The sequence below is a fragment of the Capsicum annuum genome, chromosome 3 (assembly GCF_002878395.1).
Source record: "Capsicum annuum cultivar UCD-10X-F1 chromosome 3, UCD10Xv1.1, whole genome shotgun sequence".
NCBI classification, from domain to species: Eukaryota; Viridiplantae; Streptophyta; class Magnoliopsida; order Solanales; family Solanaceae; genus Capsicum; species Capsicum annuum.
In genome coordinates, this window is record NC_061113.1 from 57476610 (window position 1) to 57489648 (window position 13039).

The 13039-nt window shown below is 34.5% G+C and overlaps 1 protein-coding gene and 1 pseudogene across 1 annotated transcript; both read left to right on the top strand.

Annotated features, from left to right (window-relative positions):
• The first annotated feature begins 698 nt into the window (after positions 1-698).
• On the top strand, positions 699-4166 carry LOC107863813 (2-methyl-6-phytyl-1,4-hydroquinone methyltransferase, chloroplastic). The gene is made up of 3 exons (XM_016709965.2): positions 699-1522; positions 2543-2849; positions 3738-4166. Exons 1-3 carry the CDS (start codon positions 966-968, stop codon positions 3891-3893), a joined length of 1020 nt encoding a protein of 339 aa, XP_016565451.1. The 5' UTR covers positions 699-965; the 3' UTR covers positions 3894-4166.
• Positions 4167-12161: 7995 nt separating this feature from the next.
• LOC107866327 lies at positions 12162-12758 on the top strand (annotated as a pseudogene).
• Positions 12759-13039: the final 281 nt, after the last annotated feature.

The window sequence follows — 13039 nt, forward strand, 5'->3', positions numbered from 1 at the left end:
CTACCCAAAAGCCCACCAAACTTTTGTCTGTAATTTCAGGGATCGTTTGGTAGAGTATATAAGATCAATATAAAATATAATATATTAATAATGTTTGTATTTTTAATACTTATATTACTTATATTTGTATTAGTTATACATATATTACTTATATTTATATTAATTATGTATGTATTATTTTTTTATACATTGTTTGTTTTAATGTATAAGAAATAATATATCTTACATAATTTTATAAAAAAAATGTTTGTTTACAAAAATATTCTTCTTTAATTTTATACAATTTTTTGCAATAAATTTTTTTTGTCATCTCAAATATACTTAGTATTATTGAACTAGTATATAGAGGTTTCGGATTAATTGCAAGACTTTCATCTTTGCGTATGAAATATTATGTCAATGAATTAACATAGTCAAAACAAAAATAAAATATAAGACGTAAAATTAAGAAATAGTCTCAATTTTTTATTTTAAATTTTTAAAAAACCCTCAAAGAAAAGCAAAAATATGTTACAATTATTTCAATTAATTCTTCATTGTTGTCTATTAAAGTGGTGAAAAAAAAATTATGAAATATTTTGAAAAAATTTATTATTTTGCAAATTAAAATAGCGGAAAAAAAATGATGAAATATTTTGAGAGAAAAATTGAGGAATATTAAAGTTATTTAATAAGTTAATGCATATATTAAAGACTTTGCATTATTAATACATAAAAAATAGATATATTAGTAATAATACACACTTACTACATTAGTTATATATTAACTAAAAATTATATCAAATAAAATATTCATAATACACATTAATTATTACATGCAATTTGCCAATACAAACGACCCTGAGAGAATCAATTGAAAATTAGGTTAGGTAGTATTTCTCTTGCCCTTATTCTGGCACAACCTCAGTTGTAATTTTCACTCTAAAGATTTCAAGATTTTGATTTCTTGCATTTGCCCACAAAGTATGGCAAATTCACTACTCATCTCAGGAGCTCAAAGTTTCAGCCTTTGTACAAGAATTTCCCCAAATGGGTCAGGCTTTATTGGATCAGATTTCAACGTCAACCAATTTTCCAAGTTGGGTTTATCAAGAACCAGCTATAAAACCAAAACCCTAACTCCAATATGCAGTATTTCAACATCTAGGCCAGCGTCACAGCCAAGATTCATACAACACAAACAAGAAGCTTTTTGGTTCTACAGATTCTTGTCCATTGTGTATGATCATGTGATTAATCCTGGTCATTGGACTGAAGATATGAGGGATGATGCACTTGAACCAGCTGATCTTAATGACAGGAATTTGACTGTAGTGGATGTTGGTGGTGGCACTGGTTTCACTACATTAGGTATTGTTGAACATGTGGATGCCAAGAATGTTACAATTCTTGATCAATCTCCTCATCAGCTTGCTAAGGCTAAGGAAAAAGAGCCTTTGAAAGAATGCAAGATAATTGAGGGTGATGCTGAGGATCTTCCTTTCTCAACTGATTATGCTGATAGATATGTATCTGCTGGAAGGTTTATGTTGCTCTCTCTTTAACTTTGTAGCTCAATTTTTTGTTCTTTACAATCATTTGTCTCTTGTACTCCATTACGCCTTTTTCTACACTATTTTTGTCTTGAGCGGGGTATATCAGAAACCGTTTCACAGGTAGAGGTAAGGTCTACGAATACTCTAACCTCCCTACACCACACTTTGTGGGGTATGTTGCTGTTGGCATTGTACAATCATTCTTTATCACATATGGTGCGTTTTCAAGTTGCTCATAGTGTACTCCCTCCGTTTCAATTTATTTGTCTGGTTTTGACTTTTCGTGGAGTTTAAGAAAGTAAAAAATATTTTTAAATGTTATGGCTTAAACTAAAGATATGTAAAATGTATCAAAATGTCTTTTAATCTTTTGATCTTAAACATGTCAAGTGTAAAGTTGAAAATTAAGGAGTTGCCAAAAAGGGAAAGAGACATTGTTTTTGAAATGAACTAAAAAGGAAAGTAAGAAAAACAAATTGAAACAGAGAGAGTAGTAAATTGCTTTTGGGAGTTTTGGAAGTTACAGCTAACTTAATCTGATCGAATGGTGTTAGCAGTAGCATTAGTCTTAGTAGTAGTGAGTACCACTGATTTTGACTTCCCATATATTTTGACTCAAGCATAACACTTGTATGTTAATTTTCCAAATGGTTGAACGAGATTCTTCGATGCATTTTGAAGGTGTAATCGTCATTTTTCAAGCACAAATTGTGCTTCCCTGCACCTTCTTGACCTGTTTTGGAGGTATATCTGTGATGTGAACTGTTGGAATGCCCTATATATGTGAAAGAATATGTGAGAAATCCATTGACAATAGGTAAGGCAGTCACAAGTCATGGATAGTTTATCTGGATTCTCCACTCAGAACTATTAAGTACAAACTTTTGGTAGTAGATAATTGATGCGTGCATTGATTTGAGTTGATATTATCATTCTTTAATTGAAAGATCTGCAAAGATTTAATGGAATTCATCATAATGAAGTTCCTTGATCGCCTTTTCTCTCAGTATTGAATATTGGCCGGACCCACAACGTGGAATTAGAGAGGCGTACAGGGTTCTGAAACCTGGAGGGAAGGCGTGCCTAATCGGTCCTGTGCACCCTACCTTTTGGTTGTCTCGTTTCTTTGCTGATGTGTGGATGCTCTTCCCTAAGGAGGAAGAATACTTAGAATGGTTTGAGAAGGCAGGATTCCAGGACGTCCAACTGAAGAGGATTGGCCCAAAATGGTATCGTGGTGTTCGCAGGCATGGGCTTATCATGGGATGTTCTGTGACTGGTGTAAAGTCTACACCAGGCGATTCACCACTACAGGTAATTTCTCATGTACCTCCACCAGTGCCATAAAACAAAACTACTTTTTAGCAGTCTGATGTTTACTTATTAGCAGTCTGTAACATCTTGACAAAGTTCATCATTATTTCCCCCCCGTGATATATGAGGGAACCAAATTTGTCCAAGCACATTACATCGCCGTAAACTGTTTGATGGCACCTTTGACTTCTTAGTAATTAACTGAAGTCTGCTGAAGAAAGAATTTTGATTTGACTTATAAGTTTAGAGAAGGGATGATGATAGGGGCGGAGCTACAAGTCTGTCTATTGTTCTGCAGAATCCAAGAATTTTGGCCCAATCTCTATATTTGTATGTAAAAATTCAGTTAACATGTATAAATAATTTATCTAGTACCAAGTAAAGCATCTTTTATAAACGGGGAACTTACTTATACGTAAGGTTCGGCCAAACTTATTTACTAATATGACGAATTATAGAAAGCATGTACCCTGGTTATGTATAGTATGCGTATAGGTGTGTATATTATACTTAAATATACCAAACCTATACATTTGCTGGCTGTTTTGTAAACTAGATCACCCCAAGGCATTGAACTGTGATTATCCCTTTATAGAATCTAGAACCTATAAGCTCAAAATCTAGCTTCGCCTCTGATGATGAATTGGCTAACATCATGATACCATTAATTAAACTAATAGCTATATGTTCATCTGTTACAAGTTCTAATTGGTTGCCTTCGAGTGAACCTTGAATGGATGTTATGATGTTCGGCTTTTTCTGCATCTCCTCTTATCCCACTGGATTCCAGATCACGTTCTTCGCCTCTTTTTCTTTCTATAGTTGGTAAAAAGTGTTTACGAATTCCTTCAGTTTCTTATATTTACCTTGTTGCATGCATAATTGCAGCTCGGTCCAAAGGCAGAGGATGTGACAAAACCTGTAAATCCATTTGTCTTTATTTTGCGTTTCCTTCTGGGGGCAATGGCAGCAACATACTATGTTTTGGTTCCTATTTACATGTGGGTTAAAGACCAGGTTGTTCCTGAAGGCGAACCTCTGTGAGAGAGCGAGCAACTTATTAATTACTGGCTGACCTGACCTGCTGCACCATGTTCTAGTTAGTGCAGCTCTGCCTTTCAATTGTATGCCTAGAATTTGCTGCGAACAAATCTGTTTTAATTGCCAAATTATGTTTAGACATCTTAGCTTGGTACCGACTGATGTGATATAATTTTCCAAATGTAGACTGGACTCCTTTCCAGATGACTTGGTAGGCGTCCAACCATGAATATTTTTCACAATATTGTGGAATACATTTTTACTTTATTTCGGATACTTGTTTGGCCATAGATATTTTTGGAAAACATTTTCACGATGTTTGAATATTCGAAAAACACCTCAGGAGGTGTTTTCACTATTTTTGGATTTACTTTTTTGCACTTTTTAATTTATTTTTATAAAAAAATTTAAATTTTTTATTTTCATATTCTCATAAAACTCTAATTTTTTAAAAAAATTATTCACTTTATATTTTTGAACTTCAAAATACTATGACCAAACACAATTCCAACTCTATTTTCAACTTCAAAAATACCAAATAAAGTGAATATATTGTTTTGGTTTTGATGGCGAAACGGATCCTTAATTTCAACTTTATAATTGGAACCTGGAGGACATGTTACACCCCCCCCCCCCCCCCCCCTCCCCAATGCTCCTACTTGTTCTGCAGGAAATCCTCCCCATAAAATATAAATAAGAGATGGAGAGATCATGGGAATCAGTATTGGACTTTTTTACCAATAGGTGTCGAGCCTAAAGTTTAAGGGAAAAAAATATATCTATACTAATAATTAATAATTAAGAGTTGTTATTACAAAATTTATAGGAGTATTCACTTTTCAAAACATAGCAGCAGAATTTTATTGAAATCTCACAAAGGATGTAGAAATATAGAAAACAAAATGCACATGATTTTTTTTCTTCAAACACGGAAGTAAATTAATAATGGATAAAAATCTTCTCCTAAAATGAGCGTCTAACTCTAATCCATGAGTCAATCGGCTGGCAGCCACCCACTTCTGGTAGCTGGTTTACAAGTATCCATCTCAGATTTTCCTTCCTTACCATCAGCCACATATATGGTACCCAATAATAATAACCCTAGTTTGCCTATGGAGAAATCTTATGTAGATACTGAAAATGCATCACAAGAAAATGAATCTCTTCGAAAGAAAATCATTATGGTAGAAGGTTCACCACAAGTTAAATGAGCAGAGGAAGAAGTGGACAGAATGAATCGAATAGTTTGCAGTAATTGAAAAGTTTATGTATGACTGATCTGATCTTGAGTAATTGAGAAGGATAATTCCTCAACAATGTGAAGTGAAAAGGGGAAATCAGATTGGTTTATTAAGTAGCAAACATATCCTTATTCATCTGATCCAACAAGAAGATTTTATTAACCTTATTTCTAAAGGTGCTGTCTATATTATGTGCAAAGATGGGTACTCGTATCTAATGTGCAAGCTGATCTATGATTCGAAATTCAAGGTTAAAGAAGAAAGATCTATGACCATCGCGTGGATATTCTTTCCTAACATGTTCCCCACTTTCTTTGTCAAAGTGTGTTTACGTCGGTAGTGGGCAAGCCTATACAGCTCGATCAGGCCACTATAAATAAGATGAGGTCAAGCTTTGCGCGCATAAAGGTGTTTGTTGATCTAAAAGGTGTATTTCCAAAAGCTATGCAACTGAAAGTTGAGAATGAAGTTATTGGAGAAATGAGATCCAATGTTGTTCTTATCAAATATGATTATGTCTACTACTGTGAATGCAAAATGCAAAGGCATGACAAGGATGATTATAGAATTCTTAATTCTAAGAACAAGAATGACAAGAATACACCAATTAATGTACAACAAAACAGCATGCAGAACAGAGACACTCAATGTTTTCAAGTCCCTCAAGTTCAGAGGTTGCAGAAGGGGAGAGCCAAAATACTCTACTGGTAAAGTGGTGGGGAATTGGGGAAACTGGGAAGTTGTTAGAGACAGAAATTTAATCAAGCGCATGAGAAGAGATAACCAATTGTCCACCATTATGAGAACAGGTTTGAGGCCTTATCCCGCATGGAGAATGTGCACGCAGAATGCAACGACACTTACAAGGCCACTTCAAGCAGAAACAATGATCTACGGGAAAATACTACTACATCATAAACTAATAAAGGGAAAGGTTAAAAAGAAGATGTCAACAAAGGAATAGGTCTCTAATTCTTTTGGTTATAGCTTGCCAAAGGAAAATCAATCATCATCTTCTACTTGGAGCACCAAACCTGCACAAGCGAAATTTGGTACAACTTTTGTACTTGCACAAAAAAACAACAAGCCAGATAAAAAACATGTGAATCTGATAATGAAGTTTCTAAAGAGGTGATGTAAAAGAAGTGAGTAACAACAAGCCAGATCAATTAGGTGAAAATGATGAGGGGACAAAGTCAGTAGAACATATCTAAATTATTCAAAGTTCCAATGTAATCACATATGAGAATCTATTTAAGATGGAATAATGATGGAGTAGCTGCATAACTCAGATGATAGGTTAGTAATAATGGAATTTCCAACTATTATGCAAGCAACAAAGTCTCAAATGCAGATAATACAGAAGACTCTCCTAATAAAGTCCTTCATGATATTATCTCTCACAATATTATGGAAGAGGAAGTGTTGGCAATAGAGGGATCTGAAAATATAGCCCAAACAATCAGGGAATGAGATGAAGATGAAGTGTTCAACCTAATGTGACTTCATGGGATGTTTTTGCTTAGTGGTATGTGCTTGTGTATCATTATTGGTAACTAAAGTGGATGTCTTTTGGGAGTGAGTATTCGTTGCCATGGATTGATTATTGGTTGACCGGATTCTAGCTAAGATGATAACTTTTCTAAATTTCTCAAGAGTTGGCCATGGTTAGTATTTTTCGCAGCCTCAACGTATTCTTGATTATGTCTTGATGTGTTATGTCCTTCAACAGATTTGGAGTTGATGGCTTGTGTCTTCAGCTGATGGTTCCTCCATTGTATACGTTTTTCGGCAACATTCAGTTTCAATTCTTGCGAGAATCGTTGGGTAAATGCTGGAATCCTAATGGTGAGATTGGTTTGAGTATTTTATCAATGAAGACTCATGGGCTTCAGTTTTGGATTTGGCTCTTTTGAATGGAGGCTTGAAAGTTATGACAGATTTTGGAATATGGATGTTTACTCATCACTAGGATCGATTTGAATAGTTGAGATCGAGTAATTCGGCTTCAATGCTAAGATTATAGCTATCAATTGTGTAACTTGATTGCAACCCCATCTTCAGATTTGTTTCTGTTGGCCATTCATTTATAGGTTAACTAAGCCTACTCATTACCTATTGGCTCATCTTTCCTCTGTTCAGATGGATTATGCTTGATAGATGCTTGAGAGATAGTCCATTGACATACTGGTGCGATACATGGATATACTCAAAGGGTCACATGCCACACTGGTGCGATACATGGATGAAGCTAGTCCTATACGGGTCATGACTATTGGGCAGATAAGTCCCTTTGGTATATGTGTACAATATGCTAATTGTGATTATATGTGACATACATTGCATATGGTTATTTCTGAGGTAGAATTTATACTACTCTATTGAGATTGTTATTATATTTTTGAGTGTGTGTTGGTTGTTATCATTGTAGAATTCAAGTGGATAGAGATATTGATTTAATTATTAAGATTGTTAAGATATTGATTTAATTATTAAGATTGTTATTCTTGTGGTAGTTGGTATTATCAGGAATGTATATTTGGGGTGTTTGGGACACCTATATAATTTACCGATATTTGTGAGTTTATCTCATGGGTAATTTTGATGTGTACTTGTAATAAAGTTGCTTGACGATAAGTCTGCTAGATAAAGCAAAAAAAGGTTAGTAGAATTCATCTGAAACGAGCCAAAAAGTTAGCGTAATAGAAATGGTTAATTTGGTTGGGAAGTATAATTGAAGGTTCTCTTAATATTGAAGATTGTAGGATGGATGTGAACTTGGTGTAATTTGATTTATTGAGATTGTCATAATTGCACTTGTGAATTCTATATGATCTTGCAAGATTTAATCTTAGTCAACTGATGATGCCTACCAGTATGTATGGTGTACTAATGCTACTCTTACTACATCCTTTTCGGGATGTAGATGTGATTCAACTGTTGACTAGGAGTCTCTTATGTGGATGATGAGTACTCATCAGCAACTTTTGTATACCTCTCTCCGAAAAAAATTGTATCTATATTTATTTGCCTTACTCTCATATTAGAAACTCTTGTATATGTTTAGACTAGGTCTTGGATACTATCGTAAATTGTTGAGTAATTTCACTTTTAAAGAACTTTGATATATGAATATATTTATGGTATACACAACTGATTGTTCAACTATATAGAGGATTTTAGTTGAATTTTTTGCATAATAATTGGTTGGGTGGTAAGGGTTCTTCTATCTAATTAGAATAGAGTAGGTGCCCGCATGATTTTGTAATTTTGGTCATGACACTATTGGCGATTTAAAAGAGATTTTGAGATTTCACCTTTTGTATAAGTTCTAAAGTTTTAATTGGTTATTACTCACTAATTTTCCCATGATTTTAGCTTCAAATCCTTGTTTTCAAACTTGAATTTTGAGAGTTTTATCGGTATAGATGAAATGTTGCATTTAGATAATTTCAAACTCAATTTAATCCCATATTATGGGATTTTAGATACAAACTCTCTACACTATCGATAACACTATTTTCAAATAAACTTCCCATTTCACCTTTGTGGGTCTGGGATCACTTTTTTGGTTGATTTTGAACCCAAAATCGAAGTGTATTAATATGGGTATTGTTAGCTTCATGTTCTTAACTGAAACTCATATTTGAATGGATTGGGTTTGTTTAGAAGGTAATACCCCAGGTTCTGGACTCTAAATTTTCTTTGTGATTTGAGCGTACTGCCTACAGTAGGACTCAGGTGACGAGTCGTAGTCACTCTATACGAGTCATGCAGTGCCTGTCGTAGTCCAACTAGCGAGGATTAACCAAGTTTCTGTCCTGATCATGACTAGGACCCCATGAGTCGTAGGGTGGACTCGTGACCAAACCAGTGAGGTTACTCAGAGTTAGTGCCCAGACTACGAGTCTAGGTAAGAACTCATAGCCAGTCATTACGATCGTCACCTAACCGTAGCGGTTAGGAGTTATTTTTCTGCACATTTTTCATTAAGGATAATTTGATCTTTTCCCTTCCTTTACACTATTCCCACGACTTAAAACCCTTCCCTTGGCCCTATTTTCACAAATTAGCATAATATAAATACTGTTTTCTCTCTCAAATTTCCAAGTCAAGAACAAACCTAGGGTTTCTAAGGGTTGGTCATCAAGGGCTCAAGGTGTGGTTTCTTCTTCAAATTCTTGGTGTTTTTAGGCATGTATCTCTTCCTTAACTTGGTTTTTATATAAAAGCATGTGTTCAATCATGATTTATATGAATTAAATTATTGGGTTTTATATGATGGGTTGAGGGTTTTGAATGATTATTACTTATTTGGTTTTCTCATATTTTTTTTGGAATTTATTATTCATACTTTATCTCATGGGTTGGAACTAAACTTGTGCATGGGTATGGCGAATGGAAAGAGAGTCTTGGCATTCTTCCAAAGTTGTTGAAATTACTTTCATTCACGTTATCGGAATTATCACTTCCATTCACGTCATCAGAGTCATCATAACTTTCATCCTTAAAATCTTGATAGTCTTCTTTAGATAGATGTTTATCGTTTGAAGATGATTTGTTGTATACATGCTTCATCAACAAGTGTAACTCCTTTCTCATCCTCTTATTTTTCTTTTGCTCATTCTGCAACTGAGCATACAAATCAGCATTTGAAGCATCAACTTGAGACTTAATCATCTCATTAATTTCTTTTGGCAAAGTTAAAGTTGAACTATTAGTTGCCATTACACTTCAACCTAGGAAGCCAAGACCTTTGAGTCTTTCTTTTTTCTTTCCAGCAATAGATTGCACCTAGATATCCATTTCACTTAACTGAGCCAGCTGACTAGCTGAATTAGTTTCTCCATCCACAGCTGATGCACTTTGAACAACTAATATTTCTTGTTTCTTTCTTTCAAACTCATTCTGCATACGGATATGTTAAGTCAGACCATAAAAAGTGGTAAGAAATATATTATTAGCATAAATTATATTAGATTATAGACTAACTACTGCTATATTATTAATAGACTAACTTCTTATTTTTATAGCACTTAATCAACAGTAAATCATTGAACTAGATGCCAATAACAAAATTTGTATATTTTTAAATATGAACTAGAAGACAACAACAAAGATTAGTCTATATATGTTGACAACAACAAAGACTAATATCCTAGCTTACAAACATTATTAACCTTTATATCAACCACTAAAGCTTAGTAATTAAAGACTTGAAGATCAGCCATGGTTGATGAAATTGTTGTGATAGCCTAAAAAGTAAGGCTAATCCGGCCTTTTTCTTCTTAGTCAGTGTTTGATCACTAATCTATTCATCAGGTAAATGCAAATAAGTTCCTATCCCTTGTTTAGGGAAGAAATCCTATAAACTTCATCAATATCTAAGTATCTAGTTAGGTTGCAGATACATCTACTGAACGAGTACAATTATGCAAAAATTATGTGGAAAAACACATAATATTTACATCTTTTGACCTCTTTAATATGCTATTACAAAATTTACATTTCTGATATATACTTATCTACTGATACATCTGCATTCTTGAGAACTACACTAGATCAATGTATCCCTACATAGAGGGTCGTTTAATTGTATGAATTGTTCTATCAACAAACAATGGTATTTTAAGTTTGTTCTTCTTGTCTATCAGGATGTTAACTTGTGGAAACTAATGGGGGATTTTAATATCCACGGTATTACAATGCCAGGCAAACCTTTGAATCATAATCTCTTTGATTTTGATTTGATGTTATAGGGCCAAGAGAGGGCTGATGAGAAAACTACTAAACACTCCTCTCGAGTGCTATACTTAAACGAAGAACCTATATATAGATATGGACACCATAGTTTAACCTTACCAGAGCTTGGTTTCATTCTCCTTCTTGATTTGTATTTTTTTTCCTGGGTAATGAAAATAAAAAAGGACATGAATTTGTCATACTATCTGCTATTTATTTTTGTCTACTTATATATGTAGTGCTCTATACACAGATGTCTTAACTTTTCATTAAGATGAGCGCTCACGCCTGGACATTACATCAAGTGAAGCTATGCTAAACATAATTATTTTATTGAACTATTTTTCTCAAGTGAATCAACATGCTACCAGCGGACAATTAAATAGTTTAACAATTATCTCAAATTCAAAACTGTATACCGGCCTGGAGAAATCAAATTCATACCTGCTATGGGGCATAACATATCAAGGCATACCTAAGAGCTTATTAGGACTGTAAAGAGTCCTAACGATAGCCAAAACTCCAACAATTAAGGGAATACTACTACAATACTCACTCTCTGGGGTCACCCCATTTGGTTGCCTATAAATGATAATTACATAGATAATTGCATTTTTGTTAAGTTACTGCAAAATAGTAATTAAGTTAGTTAGAAGGAAAGAATGTTTTGAGAAGGAAATCACTAGAGGGTGTACGTCTTAGCTCTCTTTGCTAACGTGCACCAATACCATTTTGATGGCAAAGTGAAGAAGAGAAAGACCTAGAAAGAAGGTATGACCTTTAACCGTACAACATCTAATGGTATTACTCTTAATTTTAAACCCCTAACTGTTATTAACGACATACCTGTGGTAATACTAGAAACACCTGAAATTGAAAAGCAAACACATGAATGGAATAATGCCCTTGTAGTATCCACGTTTGGAGAGGCTCCTGCTTTCTCGTATATACGAAACTATATAGCTTGCTTTTGGAAGTTTGTTGCTGAACCTGAGTTGTACTATCATGATGATGGCTTTTACATAGTAAAGTTCCAAAATACGCAGGATAGAGACGATGTTCTCTTCTCTAGTCTATATCTATCAATAGTATGGGTCGCCATCTAAGGTCATACCTTTTCTCTATATGGATCTACAACCATTCTCTCCCATACCCATAAACCCTTAATTTTTATCCCAGAAACTCAATAAAAGCTGAATCAAATAGAGTTTCATCTTTCTCTAGACGTATAGGTGAAAGGCTAATAGTCATTTGTTGTGGGGTTACTGAATCAAGATTTCTTAAGTTCATGGCATATAGAATGAATGCAATCATGTTTCAGTCTTTTCCAGCAGCCGAGAGTGAAAGCCTTGGACAATTGTTTGTAGTTTCAAGAAGTTCACCTATCTTGGATTTCTCTAACAATCTAAAAGTAACTGAACAAATTTCAAAGATTTGTTTAAAATGTATACCATCTCCTAATATTAGGTTTGGGACAAGAAGACGTGGTTTAAGAATAGCATTTACTCTGGATACAGGAAGAATTCCTAGTAGTGATGATTAAAATGGCCTCAATGGCGATGGTCACGATCTAGGAGGAACTCATTTGGGAAGGATAGTAGGTGCTGGAGGCAGGCCGTACTTGGAAAAGCTTAATTCAGCTTGAAAAAATTTTCCTATGAAAGTATTTCTGCTTCTCCTAGGTTTTTATACAGCAAATGCCTTGGCTACAATCCTAAGGTAGGCTGGTGATTGGTATGTATTAGTACCTGGAGTCTTCATAGCTGCAATTGAGGGAATTGGAATGCTAATGTATAAAAAACCACCTTCTCTTCCATCCAGGAGGTTGCAGTCTGTGGCTTCAGTGGTGAACTACTAGAAAACTGGTGTTATTCTAGGTCTCTAGCTGTAGTAGAGTGTCCTACGCTAGAGTCATAATGGAGATAAACCTGACTCAAGATCTAACAGATGTGGTTGAGATTTCTGATCCCAGTGGAAAGATTAATAACCAACAGGTGGCTTATGACTGGAAACATCTATTTTGTGAAAAATGTACAAAGTTTGGCCATGTATTCCAACATGAAGAACCAAGGGATAATCAACCTCTAAGAGAGACAATACCATGTTATAGAAGGTGCTCATAGACAAGGCAGAGAGGTAAAATAATGGCTGCCTAAACATGTTGCT